Raw genomic sequence first — 25156 nt, 5'->3', positions numbered from 1 at the left:
CTCTCCCTTCCTCCATTCATTCAACCTTTATTGAGCCCACTGTGGACCAAGCAAAAACCCACACAGCCCCTGATCCAAGGCCGCCTACAGTCTGGCTGGGAGACATCTGCAGATGCAAGGAGATAACTCTTGAGAAGGACCTCAGTACCTGCCCAGGTTCTTCCCAAACACATGGGACGGATCCTCCATGACCTCACCCTGACCCTGACTGGGTGTAGAGCCCCTGCACATGTTCCCCTGTCCTTTCCTTAGTAGAGACTCGGCTTACTCTACAGCAATATCTCATTTACTCATCCGGCTCCCCCAGCAGACGATAGCCACGGGAGGGCAGACCTAGTGTCTATCTCACCTGCTGCTCTATCCTCAGTATCACACAGAGCCTGGCACATGGCAGACATCCAAGTAATGGTTATGAAATGGACAAAGAGGCACTCAGGTAACCTGTTGATTGACAGAGGTTCTGGGGAATTGGCAGGTAAATCTACCATTGGTTTTCTCAGGGACCATACCTGTTGATGTATTTTTAGAAAATATTTCCCTGGCGGGCATCCCTCATCTCACCAACTTTAAAGAAGGAAAGGAGAATTATTTTCTCCTATGTGTGATTTCTTGCTGGCTACCTGTAATTGTCAGCCTGGCGGTTGAGAGCCACAGCAAAGGTTTGAGAAGAAGCAGCTCAAGAGGAGTGAAACTTGATCAATCAAGTTCCTTGGATGAAAATAGAATGGAAGCCTTACCACTCTTCTCGCACCTTCACCTCTTCTCCCCAAGGTCTGAGGACATCCCATGGAGGGACCAGCTGCCTCAATCTACTGGTACAACGGTGACCTGTGGCCACCAGGACCAACTGCTGTCAAAGTCATCTGGAAGAGTAGGGAGAGCACTGAGCTGGGAGTGGTGAGGACATGAGCTTCAGCTTAGCTCGGAGTCTACTGAGCCATGTGACCTTCAGCAAATTACATCAGGTCCTCGAATGATGTCAGTTGGTTCAATGTCATTTCACTCTAACGTTGATGAGATGCCATAGGAACTTAACTCTTGTTTATACCGATTAGCCTACAGTAAAATTGTTTGCATCATCATACGGCATTTTGCTTAAAGTTACATTAATTGAGGACTTAATCTACTCCACTATTTCCTCCACCCAAAACTGGGAGAACATTACCCACCCCATGAAGTACTGAAGAGACAACAGACAGAGAAACAAAATAGAAACAAAAGATCTGATGGTAGCAACATATCTCTACATGACAACTTCCATTCGGATGAAAATTATATTTTCAGAAAGAAAAGAAAGAATTTTGCAAATGGCGTAGGTAGCTATCTATATAGTAGGTGAGAGACAATACCCTTCATCCAGTTGGGCAGAGTCTCCTAACATCTAAAAGTTGTTGCAAATTCTTCTGCCCAGTGCAGTAATCCAGCTATGAACAAGGAGAATGTCTTCCCACAACACATGGAGTCAGACATCTGTCACTACAATTATCATTCCAAGTAACAGAGAAGGCTTCTAGGGAAAGCACCCCCTCTCTTCAATCTTCCTACATCCCTTTCTTTCCAACTCTTTCTCTGCCCCACCCCCAACACCACACACACACCACAGAGGGCATTTGCCCTCCCACATCCCAGAATAAGGAAAGCAACACAACAAGGTGAAACTTTGATGTCACATAACGTTGGTTCAAATCCCTGTTCGGCCACCTCTCACCCTGTGGCCTTGGGGGAGTTACTTTGTGTCTCTAAGCCTCAATGTTCTTATCTGCAAAACAGGGGTAATAAAGCCTCACTATGCAGTTGTTGGGTGAGGAAAAGGTCCTGGCATGACACCTGGCATGTCCTGGGGGCTCGATGCTTGAGTGTTCCTAGTCCTTCCCTCCTCCTTCTCCAGGGGGAGCATTCTCATTCCCTGGGAACCGTTTCCTGCCCAGTGAAGGTCCTGCCAGTCAGGCCTGGACAGCTGTGTCCGGAGGCCTCGCTGAGCACACGAAATGACTTTCTCTTCCTTTCATAGCTTCCCTTCATTTGCTGTGCAGCCAGGCTTTTTTTCTTTTAAAGCTTTGTATCTAGGGAAATTCACATCCAGATATACGTACACTGTATTTCATGATCTGTAAATTAAATACTGCGATGCACCTGATGTTTTATGCGAGTTCAAAGTCTCTGAAAGTCAAGCACACCCAAAGGACTAACAATGGTGGAGAGACAGCATTGTTCAATGAGTCCTAGAACTAGGCTGCAAGAGGGAATGGAGGAGCAGGGCGAGACGACCGATGTCTGAACGCCCGTGGGAAGCTCTGTGCTGGGTACGCTGCCTCGGTTTATTTTTTTATCCCCAACACTTAGTCGGGGGCCTGGTATCCATCTCCATTTGCACTTGAGGGAACTGCCAGAAGTCAAAGCACTAATCAAGAGTAGAGGTGAGTAGAGGTGGGCGTGCAAGCAAGAGCTGCCCGGCCCCAAAGCTCAGGCTCGTTTCCACAATCCGACAGAGTGTGCCAGACACAAAGGAGAGAAAAGCAGGGAGACCCACAGCCCTGTCCCCGGAAGCCTAGCGTTTCACTAGAGCTAGGCAAAATATACACGACGCAAGAAAGAGAACTATGAAGTCAGAAAACTGATTATAGAGCCATGTAACATCTAAGGGCAAGTAAGTAAACCTAAAGCAGGGTCCGTCAGACTTAAGAGTACAAAGGATTGAGAACCAGGAGGGAGTAACCAGAGAGAGTTTCTGGAGGAGGGGAGAAGGGGATGTACAAGACAGAGACTGTGTCAGAGATGGTGGGGATACCCATCTGAAATGTGCAGTGGCAAGCAGGACTTTATATATATATAATTGATTTAAGAGAGGAAGGGAAAGGGAGAGAGATGGAATCATCAATGATGAGAATCATTCATCGGCTGCCTCCTGCATGCCCCCTACTGGGGATCGAGCCTGCAGCCAAGGTACATGCCCTTGACCAGAATCAAACCCAGGACCCCTTCAATCGGCAGGCCAACTTTCCACCCACTGAGCCAAACCAGCTACAGCAGGACATTTTTTTTAAAAATCAGATTCTAGAGAAAAATAAACTTGTTTGCTGGCTAGAAAAAAACCCTCTAAGAATAAATGAGAAATGAATAGTTATTTCTCTCATAGCATTCTGGACATTGCCCCATTTCCCAAAATAAACAGAAACCCAAAATGAAATTAAACAGCATTCTCGTGCAATTATTATTTTCTTTCTCCCAGGAACAGGGAAGACAAAAATGAACTGGGAAGAGCAAGAAACACTTGCTGTTATTAACAACAACAATAAAATCATGACAATTGAATGTCACGATTTTCAGTTTTCTTCAGAGAGCTATCATGCATCATTACCTCATTTAGTCTCACTTCTGTGAAGTGAGATTGTCAAGAGCTTCACACCCCCAAACCACAGAAATCAAAGGGCACACACAACCCAAAGCACCACGCAGACCTAGGACTTGAAACAAAGTCTCCCAGCCAGGAATTCAGGAATGAAGCCCCACCGGGATTTCCCTGCCATGGAGGGCGAATGTTTGCTGCTATCAAGGAAAATGAGGAGAAGGAGGAAAGCGGAGGCAGACAGACACAAAGGCAGCCCCCCACCAGCTCTTCTTGTCCATATCACTGAGCACATGACCACCCAGAATAAAGACTACATTTCCCACTATCCTCTGCAGCTAGGTATGGCCAGGGTACCAAGTTCCGGCCAATGTGATGTGACCAGAGGTAATATGGCAATTTCCTAGCCTTGTTTTCAGAGTTCAGCTCGCCTTCCCCTTCCCTTCTTTCTGGAAAGAGAACATATGGAAGAAGCTGGACCAGCCATCCTGGCTCCTGATGTGGAAGTGGTGCGCTGAAGGGAAAAGAGAAGCCTGCATCTCTGATGATGGCAGAGCAGCCAGACCAACCCTAATTCAGGAGGCACATACCTGTTGATGCATGTGCCTGTCCAGCAGCAGAAAACACGTATCCTAACTAATAAAGAGGCTTGGCCAATAACACTGCAGGCCAATTCCAAAACTCCAGATCCATCTCCAATGTTCAGCTTCCACAAGCCCAGAAATATTAAGTAAGCAGCTAGCATGTGGCTAAAGTCTCCTAAGAGTATCTTTACAGCCTCCTGGGAGATGTGCCTCATGTCATTTTTGAAAAAACAGTATATTGGTATAGAATGCAAAAAAAGGCATATTTAGCAAAGGTGAGATGAATAGAAATAAACATTTAAATAAGATCAGGAGGGAGGCAGAGAAAAGTTCAGATTGGCCTGCAATTAATCTAAGCTGAAGGGAAACCACAAAGCATAGTGCAAGTGGGTGAGGGAGGGGGGTCAAAGGCCCTGGGGTGCAGGTTACTAGCGTCCATCCCCCGCTGCTCCCCCCCCCCCCCCCCCCAGGAAAGAGATGATATAAGGAAACCACCAGGAGTGAGCCCACTGACTCACTGGGAGCTCCCAGGCCTGGGGTGGGTGGGGTGGGGTGGGGGAGATTGACTGGAGCACGGATAAGGATGAGATCTGGTCCAGCAGAAGAGCGAGAGGAGTGCTCCTCTGGACTAAACAGATGCTCCCAAAGGTCCCTTCTTCACTGACATTCTGCTCTGCTTTGAAGGAGCTGAGGTGGGAAGGAAAAATGAATTCAAAGAGGCAAGTGTCAAGGGGAGCTGAGGAAGGAGACAAATGCTTAGCGTTTAGGGAGGAACCTGAGTAGGAATACAATGTCTAGACCCCCTGCCATTGTCAGAGAGAAAGGAAACGAATGTGGGTTAATTTCAATGACAGGCTGACAGCAATGACATTCTGAGGAGAGAATCAGAAAAGTGCAAAGCGTATTTATAAAAAAAGAAATGGAAATGTCTCCACCATGAAATTCTCCCTGGAGAGATCCCCTAGGCAGGGTCGTGTCCCTCTCCTGAGATGAGACCTCCCAGATGCAGGAACTCTCCCTGCTGAAAGTCCCTTCTTGAAAGGATCCCTCAGAGGCCAGGGAAAGCTCAGCCCGCCATGAGGGCTCCATCTCCAGGCCTCACTGGTGGGTAAGTGACAGGACCTGTCCCTGTCCTTCCCACAGCCCCACCACCATCAGACCGCAGACTCCCTGAGAGTGCCACCCACAGCGGTGGTCTCCAGATCCTTAGCACACACGAGGGGTCTGTCGGGGAGGCACCGACAGAGGTAATATGGCAATTTCCTAGCCTTGTCAGAGTTCAGCTCGCCTTCCCCTTCCCTTCTTTCTGGAAAGAGAACATATGGAGGAAGCTGGACCAGCCATCCTGGCTCCTGATGTGGAAGTGGTGCGCTGAAGGGAAAAGAGAAGCCTGCATCTCTGATGATGGCAGAGCAGCCAGACCAACCCTAATTCGGGAGGCTCATACCTGTTGATGCATGTGCCTGCCGAAAGGGGGACATCCTCTCCCCCGTGTCACACAGAGGGCCACAGTGGCATGTGCTTCACCGAGCGTCACTAACATAGAAGTGTGCTAAAAGACATGAAGAGTCCACTTGGGGTGAGGCCTGGTAGGAGACCCCTGGAGACCCACAAGAGGGCAGGGAGATCAGGCAGGGGCTGGTTTGCCTCTAGCCCAGGACAAGACCCTAGAATGGAAGTCAGAGAGAGAACCAGGCAGCTGGAGACACTATAGATTGCCTACACCACAGCGAATCACAAATACTCATTTTAGCCATCAGTTTCCACTTGTTCCTATTGCAATTCTCTTTTATCAGAACTGAGAGAGGTAGGCAAAATTGAAAATACTTAGTTTTCCTGCTTCCTGGCATCCTCTGGGGAATTAGCCAAGTTATAATGAGATATTCAGTGCCAGAGAGCAGAGAGGAGAAGCAACACAAGGCTTCTGGATAATCTACATTATGGCTAATACACTGCAACAGAACAGGCAAGGAATAATACTCCCAACGCATGTAAAATTCAGTGCAAGGCGGGGGTGGGGGTGGGGGGAGGTCACAACGTAAGCAGTATTTCAAAAGGCCTGTGTCTCTCTATACCCCTTAAGACATGGGGGCCTGACCGCCAGAGTTACTGGGGACAGAGAAGCACTGACATGTCGGCATAAATGCAGGTGTGGTCAATGCTCCCTGTCGCCAGGGGTGCCAATTCTGGGGTCAGTCCAATCCCGTGAGCCACGCAGCCAGGAGGTAGGTGTGCACACGTCCACGCACAGGCAAAGCAAGATAAGAGAGGACCTCACCAATCTAACAAGACACCAGCACTGGTCCCCAACAAAGGCTGTCTGGAATGTGAGTTTACAAGGGTGATCGCCACCGCATTACACAGAGTGCGATAACCTGGCTGTTGGTACGAGAATTTGTCAGACATGTCACACGGAAAGGGGAACAGCTGTAACCGTGACAGGCTGCTGAAAAACGGCTGGTTTCCACAACACCTGGTCCCCCAGAGTCTGTACCAAAATCTTGTTCTTAAATGAAAACAGCAACAACAATAAACAAGCCCACAAAAGGTTGCCAGTGCAGAACTGCTAGCTTGCTCAAGTTCACGGAGAGCGTTTTCCAAGTGCTGGTCTGTCAGCTGGAGAAGCTGGTGGACTCTGTTCTCAGACCTCACCTGTGCAGGTGTGTCCATAGAAGGAGCCCTGCTACTAATTCAGGGAGGCCGGGGTCCAAGCCCTGCCTCTCCTGCTCACCAGCCCCACGTTCCTGGGAAAGTGAGTTAACTTCTCTGAGCTTCCATTCCTTATCAGATGGAGATGATCATCTCTCCGGCACAGAAATTCCGCGAGTAGGAGAGAGTGTGTGTAGAGCACTTAGCATAGTGACTAACCAATGACTGCTCGGGAAATGGTGTTCCCGTTAAGTAGACCTGCCGACCTGAACATCAGACTCGGCTGCAGGCTGTGTATGACACTTTATTTCACGAAATGGAAACATCATCCAGCTCGGAGAAGGTGGGAGAGAGAAGAGGTGATAATCACTGTTGGAGGTTTTCCTTGGAGACCAGACCCAGGAAATGATGCTCTCCACAGAAGAACGGTTTGGGGGAAACAGACTGCTTATCCTTATTATATGCCACCAGAACTATTTTCTTTCTTCTTTTCTTCCAGGTAAACGTTTGCAAGGATGTCTCCTCAGATTTGAAAGCCCTTGGAGAGTCCGTGAAATGGGGCCCATTTTCTGACAGAACACTCTTCACAGCTTCTCTGTAACGGATATAATGAGGCGTTTTGATTTACAGTGTCTCCTCTCCCCTCTAACACACAGAAGCTGTGCCCGAGCACGCTGTGTCTGGTGGCGCAAACTCACAAAACTGCTGCAGGCGCTGCCTAGAGAACGGGGCTTCCAAGGCGGATCGTTCTAGAAGAGCAAAGGTCTTAAATTCTCTTACACAACATGAGGAAGCACCTCGAGTTCTAATTAAGCTACAGCCATTAGCTACCCACAGACACGTAACGCTGCCTCCCACGGTCAGGCAATCATCTCTATTAAAACCCATTTTAAAGTAAGAAGCAAACCCCAAAGCTCCATGGGCAAACACTTCCCATGAATCCATTACCCCTCAGACACATTCAGTCAACGCTCAGAGGTGAGCTCTGTGCCTTGGCGCGAGGAGTTTTACGAAAGGACCGCATCAGACGTGGTGAGGTGGTTGCAAAACAGGAGGGGGCTGCAATCCACGTGCAGAAGGGGGCGCTGAATCTCAGGTGTGAGCTGGACAAAGCAAGAGAAACTGAAGCCTCAGGTTTCCCTGGTCTTAGAATTCCCTGCTCGGTAGAAACAAGAAATACGTCAACTCCACCCTGAGGACTACATCCAGCCACGGGGTCTCTGCCCGCAGGCACCAGACTCCAGCTTCATCACGGGCGACCAGACTACTACCCAAACTGATGCTTCATGGGAGGGCCGTCCTCTCCCATGTCACGATCTGTCACTGACGTGCACCTGGTGCTCCTGGCAGGTTCACCATGAGTCCAATCCACTCAGGTCCATGTGCCTTCCCCGCCTGTTCAGTCCACCCCCCCACTTGGGAGTCCCTTTAGTGGAGATAGCCCATTGTGTCCAGCCGAAGGCTACTTCCAGCATTGGCAACAGCAACAGCTATGCAGTGGTCGGTGGGTAAGTTATTGAGATGTAAGTACAGTGGGGCCTTGACTTACGAGTTTAATTCGTTCCAAGACCGAGCTGGTTAAGGAGCTCGTTAACTCAAATTACTCTATCAACTCAATGCAAAAAATTGGCCAAGAGACAGCTGGTATCTCAAAAAACTCGTTAGCCGGGACACTCGTAAGTCAAGGCCCCACTGTACCTTCCTCAAGAACTAGGCTTGTTTTTGCTTTTCAGTCCAATCAAGTTAATCCCATAAGCCTTTACCTCTCAATGGAACAAGAGCTGTTTTTTTTTGCGTTTTGCTTTGTTTTGGGCCTTTTTGGGTTTTGTTTGGAGTTGGGACATTTCTTAACCATCAAGCAAACATCAACAGTATTGATCTAGATCAGCACTGTCCAACTGAAATTAGATTCAAAATTTTCCTAGGAGCCACATTTGAAAAGCAAAAAGAATGTTGAAATTGTAATAGAACATTTTAGTTAACCCACTATTTCAAAAATATTGTTGTTTTGATGTGTAATCACTATGAAAGATAATGAATGAGATAGTTCACATTCTCTCTTCCTACTTTCTCTTATTGAACAGTGCAGACCTAGAGCTATGGTTACATTGACATGGAAAGACTTCCACAATTCACTCTTCTACGAACAAGCAGTTTACCAAATTATATGTGTGGCATATAGGTCATCTTAACTTTATAAAAACCTATCTCTGTGTGTTCAGATAAGGATAGAAAAGAATCTGTACGGGAGAGACCAAGTGGTAATGATAGCTATCTCTGAGAAGTACCTGGACGGCCTTTCTTTTTCTATTTTGTGCTTCCTTAGTATTTTCTAAATTTCTTTGCAGTAAACATGTACTTTTTTAATTATCGGGAAAACTATAAAGCTAGTCTCTTAAAAATATATATCTTCCTTCTTTTAAGTTATCACAGCCCTGATCCTACTGGCACTGTAGCCATTACCCATTTTCCAGCTAATAGAAGGCATGATGAAACAGTATTCCCCCTGCCCCAGCCCCAGGCACTGTCATACTCACAGCCAATCATCATGATGGCCACTGCAAAGATCTTCTCGATGTCTGTGGATGGGGCGATGTTTCCAAAGCCCACGCTGGTGAGGCTGGTCATGGTGAAATACAACGAGGAGATGTAGACAGAATTCTTGCTGGGACCACCTTCCCATTTCCCTGAGCCAGACCCGTTAAACTGGTAAGGGGTGCCAATGTCCATGGCCAGTTGGTAGAGCCAGCTGTTGTTGCGGATGGTCTTGGTATCCTCATCGAAGATCTCATAGTCCCCGATGCTGTACCAAATGCAGGCCATCCAGTGAGCAGCCAGGCCGAACACACACACCAGTAGGACCAGCACAGCAGCTCCGTATTCAATGTAGTGGTCCAGTTTCCGGGCCACTCGCCCCAGACGGAGCAGCCGGACGACTTTCAGAGAGCTGAACAGGCTGCTGATGCCCTGGGAGAAGAGGAACACAGAGTCAGGGCCAAGAACCAAAAAGACTACTCCCCCACTTCGCCTGCCCTCCTCCCCGCCAGCCTGTTCCTTCAGCATTTCCACAAGATGCAACAACATGCAAGCCTTAAAAAATCGTTTTAACGTAAGTCATGATATCACAAACTGCTCATATATATCCATGTACTTATTCACAATGAAATTAGAATTTTATCCCAAGGTATATTATGGGAGATTTCCATTGTCTTTTTTCCTACTTCCATTAAAAAGCAAATAAAAAAACAAAAACAAAAACAAGCTAAATAAAAATAGAATTTTAATTTAATTATATGATGCAGATGCACACAAATATATATGAGCATTTTTCCATGTAATGAGTTATTTTAAAACAATTTTAATATTAAATAATGTGAAATATTTTAAGAATTGCTTAGCTTGTATTTCATATTGTATAATCTTTCATTTTAATTATATTGTGCATATCTATACAAATATTTATGTGTTGAAAAATGATCAGAAAACACACATGGGAAGATGTAAAACATCTGTTTTACATTATCAGTGGTTATCACTGCGTTGTCAAGTTAGAAAATTACAGGCAATTTTTTATTATATTTGTACATATTTTTGTTACACTTGTATATATATACTTAATTTCTATGACTAAAATTTTATTACTTTTGTAATTAGAAAAATATATTTTAAAAACAAAGAAACAGCTGAGAAGAACTGAGATTCTGTTTTCTCAGAAAAGTTACAAATTATTGGAAGGTAATATCACTTCTGTCAGCCAGGGACTTAAACACAACCCATCCAGGAATCTCAGCTAAAAGGAACCCTCTGATTGCATCTGGTCAAGTGTCCCCCTTTCTAGTTGGTGTCCGATGGTCCCACCAGGACAGGCCTAATCTCTGAACAGTTCTGTAGGGACTAGCACTGTGGTGGTGGAAAAAAAAAAACACCAGAGTAGAAGTCTGGAAAATGGTGTCTGAGACCCACGTAAACCACTAACTTGCTATGTGAATCTGGACAGTTCAATTACCTCTCAGTTCCCTTGGGAGGTGGACTTACAGCAGTAGCCAACCTTTCAGACCTCAAGGACCACCAGTGGTCAGCGGACCACCAGTTGGCAACCACTGCTTCAAAGGTTTCCTTAAACCAGCAGTCGCCAACCTTTCGGACCTCGTGGACCACCATTGGACTAGAGCAGGGGTCCTCAAACTACGGCCCGCGGGCCACATGCAAATACAAATATTGTATTTGTTCCCGTTTTGTTTTTTTACTTCAAAATAAGATATGTGCAGTGTGCATAGGAATTTGTTCATAGTTTTTTTTTTTAAAACTATAGTCCGGCCCTCCAACGGTCTGAGGGACAGTGAACTGGCCCCCTGTTTAAAAAGTTTGAGGACCCCTGGACTAGAGGATCTCCAAATCTCCAAACATTAATCTACTCTTATCTCCCAAGGGAACCGAATTACATTACAGAAACTACGCCACTCCAAACCTCAAAACGGATTTCAAGGTAGATTTCCATTAGCTTTTCCTACTTCCACTAAAAAGCAAATGAGCAAACAAAATAAGAATTTTGAATTAAGACGTCTCCCTGACATAGCAAAAGTCCACCTGCACTTCCCCAAGCAGAGAGAGTGGCTTCTCACTATTCTAAACACTGGACAGGTCCCAGGCCATTGCTCTTCTCTCTTGTTCCCCTAAGGACAAGCCCCAAGCTCAGGTTATGTCACAGACAGAAGGTTAATGTGTCAACGATTTCTGACAAAAATGTGTAAGTGATTTTGGAGTCTTACCAGGACTATATCCTCTTTCTGGGCACACAATTAACCTGCATTTGCCAGGCTTTATCCACCTGGGTGGGTCTCAGGACTAGCTCTCACCAACAGGATGTGAGGTGAGATATGTGTCACCTCCACCACCAGGCCACCGCAGCTAAATGTCAGTGTGCTTTCTCTGCATGCTTTCTCTTCCCCCGGCATGCTTTCTAGAGGATGCTAAGTGTGACTTGGAGGCCAAGGACTGAAGAGGGTGAATGTACAGCAAGGAAGGAGCCTGGGTCCCTAAAAGGCAATGTGGAACTCTCTCTCCCAGCCAATTAACTTGAATCATATTGTTATGTAAATGAAAAAAGAAGCCTCTAAAATGAGCTACTGAAACTTTGGGGGATGTTTGTTACAGCATCTATATCATTAGCCTTCCCTGACTGTGAGCACACAAACCATAGGCAGCATAGCCTTGTCGAGGAAGAACATAGGATCAGGTTGCCACACACATTATTTTTGTTGAGGGTGGTGGAGATGAGATTTATTGCCATTTAAAAAAAAAAAAACACAACAAAAAAAGCAAATAAAAACAGTTTTGTAACCGTAAAACTTACAACAGAAAAAATCATGTCCTGTCCAACATATACCAGCAAATGGATAATAATGGATTTTTCTAAGCTAAAGGTCAATTCATCCAAACTGCCAACCTTGACAAAATTTACCTTTGGCATGTCCAGCACTCCTCCTCCCTGGGTCCCCTTTTCCCTCCATGTGCTTTTCTCAAACCTCCTATGCAGAAAAAAACTAACAAAATCCCTTCTATTAAGATGCAAGAGATTGATGAGGGTAAATGGATAACATCTCTTCACAGGGCAATTGCATTCTAACAGAGGAAAACTAACTTCCAATAATGGAATTAAAAGTACCAACAGCCTGGATGAAGAAGATATTTTGGGAGGCAAAGGAGCCTTTCTGATGACTCAGAAATCAAACACATGTAAGCATCCACCTACTTCCCACCCCCTCATAAGGAGGTTCCTGAAGTCATCTTTCAAAGCAGCTCCAGAACTTACTAGCCAGGGCAAAACGGCCTTGTCATTTTCCCTCACTCATACTCAATTCAAAGCGACATTTATGGAAAACCTACTATGTACTTCTGTGCTAACGCTACAGGGAAGAGATGATAATGATGCTGTCCTTGTCTTCTTACTCACTATTGTCTCTTTGGTGCCTGGCCCATGGAAGATGCTCCATAGAAAGAAAGGAGGGAGGAGGCAGAAGCAGAATAACTGGTGAGAGAGGCATGATATGATCAGTGAAAAGATATTTCTACTAAGAATCACGGAACTTGAGATCTGAGAGGGAACATAGAAGTCTAGCTCCTCTGAGTCCAGCAAGGTCTCCTCAAGCGCCATTACAGAATCGTATTCCCACCTCTCCTTGAACTCTCCCCTTAACTGCCACCTCGAAGATCCCATTCTGTGACAGTCATTCATGGACATGAACGACTGGGCTCCCATCACCTTTCTTATCTCCCTTCTGCTCCATCTGTACTTCATCCCTTCTCCCTTCTGCATCCCTTCCCAGTGGCCACAACAACACCTGCAACCGCTACCTAAAGGTCACGCTATTCTCTAGCCACACATGCCAGTTGTCTCGATCATCCCACACAGCAGATGCACATTTGCATCTCTTAGTCTGCTCAAGTGGGCCCCTCAGCCCAGAATGCCCAGCTTCACCATTCCTACCAACTGGTAACTAGTTATCCTTCAGACCTGCTGCCACAATACTATCTGTCCTTCAGGTCTGCCACTACCTCCACCCTAAAGCCCTCCATGACTACCCTGTAATCCCAACCAATCACTCAGTCCTCCAAATGTCCGTGGTAATCTGTATCCATTACCACTTGAACACATTGCTTTGCATTATACACTGACTGGCCAGATTATTATGACCACCCCATCAGTACAATGAAGTGAATTAGTTATGCAAATAATAATAATACTAAAACCTTGAGAGTATTTTCTTAGGAAGTTTTCAATATTCAGTATTTTTGGAAGTGTCAATGAAGTACTGATAGGGTGGTCATAATAATCTCGCAGGTCATAATAATCTGGCCACTCAGTGTAGTTTCCTATAGCCATTTCCCCACATACATTAGGAACTACACCTTCCTAAAGACCAAAGCCAGTTGCTATTCATTTTAGATGCTTCCTATTGGGTTGAACAGTATCCCGCCAAATTCATGTCTTTTCAAGAACCTCAGAATGTGGCCTAATTTGGAAATAGGGTCGTTGCAGGTATGGTTAGTTAAGACGAAGTTATATGGAGGGTCCGTAATTCAGTGTGACTGGTGTTTCTATAAGAGGAGAAGAAGAGGTAGACAGAGAGAGAGAGCCCATGTGATTCCCAATGTAGCAACTGGCGTGATGTGACTTAAGCCAAGGAATGCCAAGGGTTACGGGCCACACCAGAAGCCAAGAGGAAGGCATGGAACAGATTCTCTCCTAGAGCCTTCAGAGGCTGCATGGCTTTACTGACACCTTGATTTCAGAACACACAGCCTCCAGATCTATGACAGAATAAATTTCTGCTGTACTAAGCCACCCACTTTAGTAATATGTCATGGCAGCCCTAGGAAACACACAGGGTCTAAAGCCAGAACCTTCTTAGAAAGGATCTCAAACATTTTATAAACAGAATTGAAGAGTTTGGATTATTAGGGAATTTTTTAATAATTTTAAGGAGCCTTTGGAACAACATAAAACACGCATGCCCTCATTGCGTTATTTATCTGTGTGCACACTGATATTCTATTACACGGTCTTGCATAAGTTCTCTCTTATTGCACTAGCAGCTGGAATTCCAGCTGTTTAAAAGCATTTCAAGCTCTTCATTTCTGTGTTGTTTTTCTTAACTGCCTGAAGTTCAGTATATGCAATAAATAAAACAGAATTCTCCAAAGTGTTTTTATTTATTTTAGTATAAAAACACAGTAGCACCATGTGGTAGAGAATCACATTTTCCCAGGGACTTCTTGTATCCGAAAACCTCTCTCACATTCCAAATGGTTCCAGGGAGTTTTTTATGACAACATTAAAATTATGAAGAACCAAGAATTTCAAGTTGAGTCAACACAGACGAAGGGATGGTAAGAACCTGTGCTGGGGAGCTCATCACTGAAGGCCAACAACTATGACTGGAAGGAAGCCTTCTGCATCTATTTTGTTAAATAACCTCAGTTGTGATACTGAATCAATTCAAATTGAAAGGACATTTGGTAATTATCAGAATCATTGTGTGAAAATTACTGAGTGTTACCTATTCATCCAGACTAAACAAATCATTCCATTAACTTGGGCTGTATCTTGCTTTCTCAACTAGCCAGATTCAATGATTTCTGCTCTTTTTTCTTTTCTTTCCTTTTCTTTCTGCTATAGGCATGGAAATGACAACTGTCACAGACTGGTGACAATGTGTTATTCAAAAGAACCGCTGGGTCTTTCAGGTCCTTGAATAGTTCCGTCAGGCTTCCAGGTCTGTGGATGAGATGATGGCATCCATAGCAAATTCTGCAGGTAAATGACTTTCAACCTTACATTGCTCATGATTACACTTCTGCATCCTCCTCCAGCTAAAGGCCTCCTTCACATACTTCCCTCTGAGACTGACTCACAAGGAGAAGACGAGACAACAGGAAATCCCGTGTTCTGTTATAAGAATTTAATACTTCATTAACAGAGCTTGGTTTGCCTGTTGCCTTTGAAACAGAGGTAACTTCAAGAATAAATGTTCCATGCTGGCCTCACCACTCTGACAACTGCAGATCCATTTCAACTGCACAATGGAATAAACTGGCTAACTAGATCTTATTGAAAGTTGCTCACTGAAGCTTAAATGCAATTTTCTTTTTCTTTTTAGCTGATAAGTACTTTTTTAAGATTGCGTTTAGAAAGAGAGAGGAAAGGAGAGGGAGAGGGAGAGGGAGAGGGAGAGAGAGAGAGAGAGAGAGAGAGACATCAATGTGAGAGGGAAACATCGATCAGTTGCTTCCCATACGTGCCTGACTGGGTCTCAAACCTGAAACCTGGGTATGTGCTCTGACTGGGAATCAAACCCACAACCCTTCAGTGCATGAGATAGCGCTCCAACCAACGGAGCCACATTGCCCTTCTGTTGCTTTAAGATTTTACTTTAGGCTTGTTTAATTCAATTCAGCAACCATTTCCTGAAAACTTAGTACAGGAAGACATAACCAAGAGCTACCAGGGATAGAAAACAAGGAAAATGCAGTCTCCTGCCCTCCCCTTACCTACAATCAGGCCACAGAAAAACACACAGCCTACAGATGGCTGCAATGCAGCGGCAAGACAAACTGAGCTCCACTATAAAGCCTGACTTAGCACAAGGCCTGTAGCTGTGCATAAAGGGAATTCTTTTCTAGTTCACTTAACAGGTCTGTTGACCATATTCAGGGAAAGGATGTGGTTGCCGAGTAGGAGGGATAGCTTGTGACCTTCCATTTGTTTAATCCAATAATATATCCAAAAGGCACATCTGCACTCTCCGTAGAAACCATCATTGAAGGAAGTTTAGAAATAGTGCTTAAAACCATCCACTTTCTTTTTTGTTTACAATTCCAACCATGAAATAAACCGTGTCTTCGGTTGGGATAATATATCATCAGGCTCTTTTGCTTTCTAGAGGCGCTGGAAATAAAATTGTATCATTGGCCAAATAAAAGCCAAAGGATACAGAAGAGAGAACCTGGTTTTATCCTGCCATGTCTCTGTCTTTCTCAGAACCCTAATCTCAGGTTGTCTTCTTCCAGGGAAGTGAAAGGAGTCCACGTAGCCTAGAGGGAACTGCGCCTCATATTGAAGGAAGCACTGGAGTCATCTTGCGCCTGCAGCTCTGACACTGATGTAGACTTAGCTATGCCCTTCATTTGCTTTAGGCTAATTTCATTAAATTCTCGGAGACAAGAGCATGACAGGGTCTGGTGTAGCTAAAAACCGCAATGGCTTTTCTGCAGGAGCATTCAGTACTGGGGCCTGACTAAGGCATTGGGGCCCACTTATCACTGCCTGGCCAGAGCTCCAGATCGGAACCAGTGCTGACATTGAAAAAGCATCACCTCAACTTTGAGAACACAACTGGGGCCTCCCGGCCCTTGGTAACGCTCTCTACTTAATGAACAAGAGACATAGATCTTTCCCTATGCGATCTAATTGGGCTTTAAAAGACACACTCCCTCCTTCCCCAAACTTCAGGCTCATCCTCACCCCAAACCAGGCTTCAACTAGGAAGATAGAAGTCCCCAGAAAAGATAAAGCATTGCCCACAAGGGTAGCCTCCTGACCAGGCAAGTACCAGGGATGTGTAGTGTGGCCTTGAGGCCTGCACCGGGTTGGCAAGCAGGGAAGGCTCAAGGAGCTGGTTTGGATGTGTGAAAAGGTTCCCCAGAATTTGGGGAGGCTGGCATAGCAGAACGCAGACACCTGGGTTATACCTGTGAGAATGGGGGGAGGTGAGAAGTTTTGGTGCCCAGGACTAGCTCTCCTGCATTGGACAAATGAAAGCCATAGGGACAGAGCAAGGACAAGAGCCCAGCAAGCCACTGGGAACACTTCTGAGGGACCACAGGGTCCCTGGGGCAGCCGGGGTTGTACTTAACCCCAGGACACTCCCAGGTGTCTGGGCTACTAGACGAATGCACAAGGCATTGGGAACGGGGCAGGAGAAACAGACCGGGGGAATCAGAATACTCTAGAAAGAGCATGACCATAACTTCAGGAATTCCTAAATTTAAGACAACAAGGACCCCCTTCCAGCTAGAAGGAGGGTCAGGGCTTCATCTGTAATATTGCTTGTGGTCTAACTCTATCCCATCTGCACAGAGAGATTTAAAGCCCTCGGGGGCTATTTCTCCTTTAGCCTCAGCAGTGAGTGAGTGGTGAGGAGGCCACTAATCATCTTAGGTGCTCCTATTCCAGGAAGCAACTGTCATGCACAGAGCTCCCCTCTCCTGCCAACTGGCCCTCTGACGATCAGTCCCTGCAGGAATGCCCTACGGCAAGATCATGGCTCCTTTAAGAGGCTTCTGGTAAATATACTTCTAAACTTTCTGGAAGCAGGCGGATGTAAGGATAGTCGCCATTCTGTGACCACAAATTTTGGGAAGAGGAGAAGCCATGGAGAAAAGAAATTGTTGGTTGGAGCCAGGCCCTGCCTCTGGCACATGCTCCAACTAGTTCTGGGGCCCTAGGAACCTCTCTGAGCCTCATTTCCTCACCTGCGATGTGGAGAAAATGCATTTACCTAGGATTAATGTCACAAAAGTATTAACTGTTACATCAGAGGTAGTCACCTTGTTCTCCTCCAGCTGCAAAATCCAGACAAGAGGGAGGGAGGGAGGAAGGGAGGGGAGGGGAGAGGAGGGGAGAGATTATCTGCCCTCGTCAAAAGGAAAGAAAAATTCTGAAATGTCAGAAAGAAGTCACCTCCAGGTGACCATTAATAACGAGGAGGGAGGATGTCCTCTCTCTGAAAAGTTGTCAAGAAGCAATTAAGGGTTTTCCACCAAAATAGCTGTGTAAGCTGAAGGAAAGGGGGCAGGAGCCTGCCTTATGCTTCTGGACACGTGGACCCTAGGGGTAGGGCAAAGTCATCCTCAGCTGATAAAGAACATGAAAGGCCAAGGATGCCAGGAATAATGAAAAGGAATAGAATACAATGCACCCCTCGGTTTTTGTATTTCTAAACTGCCTTTAAAAGATCTTAGCACTTCTCTGACTACAAAATGAGAAATTACTAAAATAGCAAACATGCCACTTGGAAGTTTACTTTATTGGAAAAGTTGTACATAGACCCCGAGGTGTCGATGCCATCCCACTAAGTAATAGCAACGATGACTTATGAAACCCTTGCCATATGCCAAGCAGTCCTAACTTAGTCTTATCTGCATTAACTCACTTAATTCTTATAACTATCCTCTAGGATATCTGGTGTAATTCTCCACATTTTATATGAACGTATGGATTTTTTTAATAAATTAACTGATGGACAAGCAGCCACGGAGGATGATGAATTGTGTGTTGACTGCAATCAGATTTTTAAAAACAAGCAATGAGACTGAACTCTTTCGTGGCTGCTCCAGACGCAAAGCAGTCTCCTGTGTCCCCCATTCACTCCGCTCCTCCAAAGCCAACCTGACAATAGTAGAAAGATGGATGACTCCCACATTCTTTTTTTTTTTAAATGAATTTCTTGGGGTGAGATTGGCTCACAACACCATACAGGTTTCAAGTGTACAACTCAACAAAACGTCATCTGCACACTGCATCCTGACCCCAAGCAGAGTCTCCTTCTATCTCCATTTCTCCCCCCTGCCCACCTCCATCTACCCCCACCCCCTTTCCCTCTAGCTAACTGTTGTCTGTTTCTATGTGTTATGCATATGTTTTTTGCTTAATTCCTTCACCTTCTTTCATCCAGACCCCCAACCCTCCTCCCCTCTATTTTGTTTCTATTTTGTTTGTCAGTTTCTATTTTGTTTGTCATGCCTCCGTTTCTATTTTGTTTGTCAGTTTATTTTGCTCATTAGATTCCACATATTAGTGAGATGATGTGGTATTTGTCTTTCTCTGACAGGCTTATTTCACTTAGCATAATAATCTCCAGACCCATCCATGCTATTGCAAAGATTTACGATTTACTTTTTTATTTTAAATGGCCTAATAGTATGTATTCTATCATGAATGACGGCTTTTTTATCCACTCATCTACTGATGGACAACACTCTTCAAGCAGCGAATAGGCCGTGTTCATCTATAACAAGTAGCAGGATAATAAAGGAAGAAACAGCCCGCTGGTGTGGCTCAGTGGTTGAGTGTTGATCCATGAACCAGGAGGTCAGGGTTCCATTCCCAGTCAGGGCACATGCCTGGGTTGCAGGCTCAGTCTCCAATAGGGGGCGTGCAGGAGGCAGCCAATCAATAATTCTCTATCATCATTGATGTTTCTATCTCTCCCTCTCCTTTCTTCTCTCTGAAATCAATAAAAACATATTTTTTTACAAAAAGGAAAAGGAAGAAACAAAAGCAGTGGTAGAATATAAAGATGGCGCTCCTTCCATCGCATAAGAACTATTAACATAAAAAAGCTTAGATTCGGACTATGCTGTATTTGTGCCAGTTGGGAACTCTTGGCTCTTGAAACATGGCCTGCAGACAGGCAGGATGGCATCCCAGGCAGCACCTGTGTATGGTCCATGGGGAATCTGTAGATGTGAGTTTCCCACACTCACCAGGACCAGGGACGGTTCTTTATTCCAATCACTTCACCTCAGAAGCGAAACAAGATTGGGCATAAAAGACTGTCCGGATTCTCAGTCCCACGCCAGGCAAAGCCACTGATGTCAGATTGAGGAAGAGATTGACCCCAAAGGCCAGTGGCCAACCTGAGGTCACTCCGCACATCTCACCTGGTTCAGAGACTATAATGAGGCTGAAGGAAAAGAATTCAGAGGGACATCTTTTGGAAAGTTAAAATCAAAAGCACTACCAGTGAGTGCTGGTGGTATTATTTAGAAAGGGCTTTGGAAGTCATGATGCATCTATAGACGTTCATTTAAATCCCTTCCTGGTGATACTAGGACCCAATCCCATATTGTGGTCCAGAAAGCAGATGGCCAACAGAAGCTGCCAAGGGGTGGGATCACTAATGGCCCAGATCTAAATGGAGGGCTGAGGACATAAGGTTTGGCGCAGGAGTCCTGGGATCATAGAACTTTGGATCAGGAGGGGACCCAGGGACCGTGAAGCCCACACCCCTCCTCTTACCGATAAGGAAACAGAGGTGCAGGGAGGTCTCACTGTGCCATGAACCATGGGCGCCCCACTCCCCACTCCCAGCCCTGGCAACCTCTAACCTACTTCTGTCTCTATGAATGTAACTCCTCCTCCTACAAGTGGAATCATACAGTATTTGTTCTTCTGTGTCTGTCTGGCTTTTTCCCACTTAGCATAATGTTTCCAGGACTCGTTGTAGCACGTGTCAGCATTTCAATCTTTGTATGGGTGAATAATGTCCCATTGTGTGTACACACCACATTTTGTTTACCCATTCACCTGCTGACAGACTCCAGAGATGTTTCCACCTCTTGACTATCGTGAATAATGCTGCTATGAACACTGGATATCGGTGTGAGTCCCTAGGCTGGAGTATTTTGTTTTTAGCCAATTTTGTTTTTAACCAACTCTTACACAGCATTTAACATGTGCCAGGCACTGCCTGCTACAAGCATAGCCTCCTTTAATTCTCCTAACTCCTGTAAGACAGGAATTACTATTACCCCCATTTTGCAGAGGCACAGAAAGGTTATGTAACTTGTCCAAGAAGACAGAGAGTTGTCAGAGCTGGTTCTAAACCCAGGCCGTCTAGACCAGGGTTGCTAGGAGGCCAGAGCAGGGACAAGAAAAGCAATAGTTGTAATAAAGGAACCTTCCACTGGCTTCCTCTGAGGGTAAAAGCTGAAGTCTTTTATACTTGGCCAAGAGGCCCAAGCATTCTGCATCTCTCTCTCTTTTCTCTCTCTCTCTCTCTCTCTCTCTCTCTCTTCAGGACATCGCCAGCCTCATTTCCTACTGTTGCCCCCACTCACACTCTTCCCTCAGACATGGCAGGTAGGCTCCAGCTCAGGCCTTTGCACTTGCTTTTCCTCTGCCTGGAACACGTGTACACCAATATCCCCAATATCCCTCGCTTACCCACCTCCTTGGGGTCATTTCTCAAATGTAACCTTCTCACACAAGGCCTTCCTCCACACCCATTCACAATCGCAACCGCCAGCCCAACACACCCCACCTGTTTCACTTTCCCCCAGAGCATGTATAGGCTTTACCTTCAACATACGACAGGCTTCTCATTTGCTTGCTGACTGCCCCTCACACTCACATGTAAACCCAGCTGTATCCTCAGCATCTGGGGCAGTGCCACAGGCTCTCAACAACCATGAACTGAACGATGACTGCCATGCATCCACCAGCACTTAACTTTCCCACGAATATTCTCCCCAGTTTTCATGAAATAATTGAAAATGTCTTAGAGCAGTGGTTCCCAACCTTCCTAGTGCCGCGACCCTTTAATACAGTTCCTCATGTTGTGGTGACCCCCAACCATAAAATTATTTTCGTTGCTCCTTCATAACTGTAATTTTGCTACTGTTATGAATCGCAATATAAATATCTGATATGCAGGATGTAGTTTCATTGTTACAAATTGAACATAATTAAAGCATAGTGATTAATCACAAAAATAATATGTAATTATAGATGTGTTTTCCAATGGTCTTAGGCAACCCCTGTGAAAGGGTTGTTCGACCCCCAAAGGGGTCTCGACCCACAGGTTGAGAACTGCTGTCTTAGAGGAATCGCACCATGAAGGTCAGACTTTACATCTCCCACTGGTCCGGGAGCAGACCCTGGTGACCTGAGGCACAACGTGTACTTTGGGGGTTTGGCGGGGGCGGGTGGGGGGGGGGGGAGCTGGAATTAGAGAGCACCAGGCCAGAAAACAGCCCCTAGATATGGGGTTTGACATGAAGGCCTGGGAGCACACCCGCATGTCTCAGGAGACCAGGTGTCCAGCCCCTCCCTAGTGAAAGCCTGGAGGCAACACCATGTTTCAGAATCGGAAATCCTCTTCCATTTGCTTCATTCTCCCAGGAAAACTAGGGCACTGATTTTCGAGGCGGACAGTCACAGAGACACTCCTGGTTTCAGAAACTCCTGGATTACTCATCCAGGGTTAGATGCAGAAACACACTATGCTGCCTTCTCTGGAGTATCGCCTGCAGCCCCGAAGGCGGCTTGCACAATAAATAGGAGGCATCATGTCCCCGAATGCGTCTTATTCTCCGCCTGGACTCTTCCCACCCACCTGTCCACCCCTTAAAAACCAGCTCAAAACAGCATCTCTGCAATGAAGCCTGGTCTGAATCGACCTCTTCCTCTGCCCCACCCCACCCCTATAATTGGTCTCTTCTCATTGAATTCCCACAGCATTTTGTGCCATTATTATTCCATTCATCACGCTCTACCTTTCCCCAAAGTTTTGGCTGTGTGTCTTGTTCTCCTACTACATCTATAAACCCTCTCTAAGCCAAAGAACAAGTTTCTTTCACTGAGATATGTCCCTGAGGCATCCAGGCAAGTCCTGGCACATAGCTGGCACTCAGTAATTGATTCCTGAATGAAAAAACAAACCAGTGATCAGCTACTGGGAGGAGCATGACTATGGCTAATACCCTACCTTATCCTCAGCCTAGATTCCTACACAGCCATCCAGCCAGGGCTCTCTGACCGAATCTGCCCTATCACTTTACACTATTTTTATCAAATTACTCTCCTGCTCAAAAACCCATCTGTCGGTATTGTAAGTAAACAAATTTGGTATTGATTGTCACTTTGGGAATGTACTACCTCCAAAGTATGTCAACAATCTTCAAAGGTTCATATCCTTTGTCCCACTAATCCTTCCACTGGCCAGATTCTTTTAGAATAAAATCTAAAGGACAAAAGAATATCCATTCCAGAAATCCGGATGTCATCTTTGATTTGGCTCCTCCTTCTCTCTCACCCCCCAACTATGGGCAAGCTTGGCGTTCTATGAATTTTGCCTCTATTTATTTCTGGAACAAGTCCAACTTGCTCATCCGCACCGATACGGTCACCTCTCACGTGGATGGCTGCCGCAGCTGCCCTAACTGGCCCTGCCTCCAAGCTCACCCAATCAGATCTATTCTGCATACGGCGACTCGATTATTCTAATGGACAATTCTGATTGCGCTCCTCTGATGCTCGGGCTCTTCAATGCCTCATGTGTGCTCCTCAGTGGGGCACACAGGCCCTGTGACTGGCCCCTACCTGTTCCTCCTGCCTTCCCTCTCCCCACCTTCTCACACACCTACGCTCCAGGAGCACTGCACAGCCTGAGCTCCTCAGACACGCAGGCCTGTCTCACGGCCTGTCTTTCACATAGTCTGGTTCCCCTGCCTGAACTGATGTCTCCTCCCACTGTCCTCCTCTTCCCCCTTTTCACCTGGCCAACTCCTTACTTATCCTTCATTTTAAGACTTTTCTCTGAGCGCTCAGCCAAGGTGGCCTGCTGCCAAACACCCAGCAGGTGTGTACACCTGCATAGTATCACGGCCAGCTTACCTGTCCCCTTGCCATCCCATATGTAAATAACTGTTGGCTTCTTGAGGGCAGGGACTGCCTCAATTTCAACACCAAATCCCCAGAACCTACTTAGCCCTGTGCCTGGCGCTAAGAGGAACCCCACATATAGCTCCGCCTAGCCTCATGTCTCCTTGGAGACCCCAGCACACGACTTGATTTTTTTAGCTGTTGCATTTCAAGTTCCCTTCTAATGTGTTAACCCTGAAAGCCCAAATCCAACCAATTTCCTCAAGGCCAAACTCTAGCCTCACCTTCTCCGAGGAATCTTCCCTAAGTGACAAATCCAAATAGATCACTCTTTTGCTTTGTTAAGTAATTAGCATATACATTTTTACACTGTTCCCAGTTGTTACATCCAATATATGCTCTCTCCCACCATGATAGCAAGATCAAGGGCATGACCCACCATGCCTTCTGCTACTTTTCCACTTTCCACAACATCTCCCAGAGCACTGCACCCACAACAAGAATTCCCGGATGCTAATTGAGTAAGTGGTGAGAAGAGAGCCCAGTCAATGAACGGGGTGCACTAGCAGATGGTCCAGGTTCCTGCTGTTGATTTTGATAATGATACGAACAGTGCTCTCTGCCACAATTAGCCATATCGCCTATTATAACTGTTTATCTGGTCATTATTTTGGCACGTTCCAAGCTGCTGCAAAAGTAATTATATTCTGTGCACAGAGCTGCTCATCCAATTACAGGCCTTAGCAACAACATTATGAGATAATATTATATAAAGATGCTATGAATCAGTTGGTTGGGCACAGGGGTGGGGACAAGGGGAAGGGGGGGCGGTAACAGAGAAGCTTTTTATTTTTATTTATTTATTTATTTATTTAATATATTTTATTGATTTTTTACAGAGAGGAAGGGAGAGAGATAAGAGAGTTAGAAAGATCAATGAGAGAGAAACATCGACCAGCTGCCTCCTGCACATCTCCCACTGGGGATGTGCCCACAACCCAGGTACATGCCCTTGACCGGAATCGAACCTGGGACCCTTGAGTCCGCAGGCTGACGCTCTATCCACTGAGCCAAACCGGTTTCGGCAACAGAGAAGCTTTTTAAAAGGAAGAATGGTGAACCAACCGTGTGGAGCCTGCTTTAATCAAACACAGTACACTGTACACAGAAGTCAGTGAGGAGATGATAAAGCCAGACAGACACAGGGGAACCAGAACAAAAACAGATGTGTAAGTAGGAAGCAAGGTTGTTCCCCTTGGGGGGGTATCCTAGCTCCAGATAACAGTGAACCCCTTGTTGGTCTTCCTCTAGAGCGCCACCTACTGCTTAGCAGGGGGAGGGCAAGTGGGACGCTGACAGCTGATTTCCTCACTTCTCAGTCCATTCCTCTCCAGGGCAGGCCCTGAGCTAGGGCCCCAGAATGTGTCCAGTTCCTCGTACTAGTTGCCACTGATGAAGACTAATAACTAGGGTGCCAAATACTGTGCTAAGTGCTTTACACGCATCACCCCATTTTATCGTCACCAAACCTCCACGAAGTAGGTACTTCTATCTTCATTTCAATAAGGATATAGAAACGGCGGACAAAGGCTCGTTTGAGAGGTCTACTTATTGAGCGGCCCCCATTTG

At 45.8% G+C, this 25156-nt stretch overlaps 1 protein-coding gene across 2 annotated transcripts in view; it reads right to left on the bottom strand.

Annotated features, from left to right (window-relative positions):
* Positions 1–25156, bottom strand: part of KCNH1 (potassium voltage-gated channel subfamily H member 1) — a 260977-nt gene that overhangs the window by 150387 nt on the left and 85434 nt on the right. For both annotated transcript variants that reach the window (XM_070396298.1, XM_070396299.1), the window contains exon 7: positions 9117–9546. In XM_070396298.1, coding sequence (XP_070252399.1) covers positions 9117–9546 — 430 coding nt within the window. The remainder of the gene's footprint in view (positions 1–9116; positions 9547–25156) is intronic.

This window comes from Myotis yumanensis, unplaced genomic scaffold (genome assembly GCF_028538775.1).
Source record: "Myotis yumanensis isolate MYYU_CA2020_CCGP unplaced genomic scaffold, mMyoYum1.0.hap1 SCAF_17, whole genome shotgun sequence".
NCBI classification, from domain to species: Eukaryota; Metazoa; Chordata; class Mammalia; order Chiroptera; family Vespertilionidae; genus Myotis; species Myotis yumanensis.
Note: the sequence above shows the minus strand (reverse complement) of the source record. Positions and strands in the feature narration are given on the sequence as shown.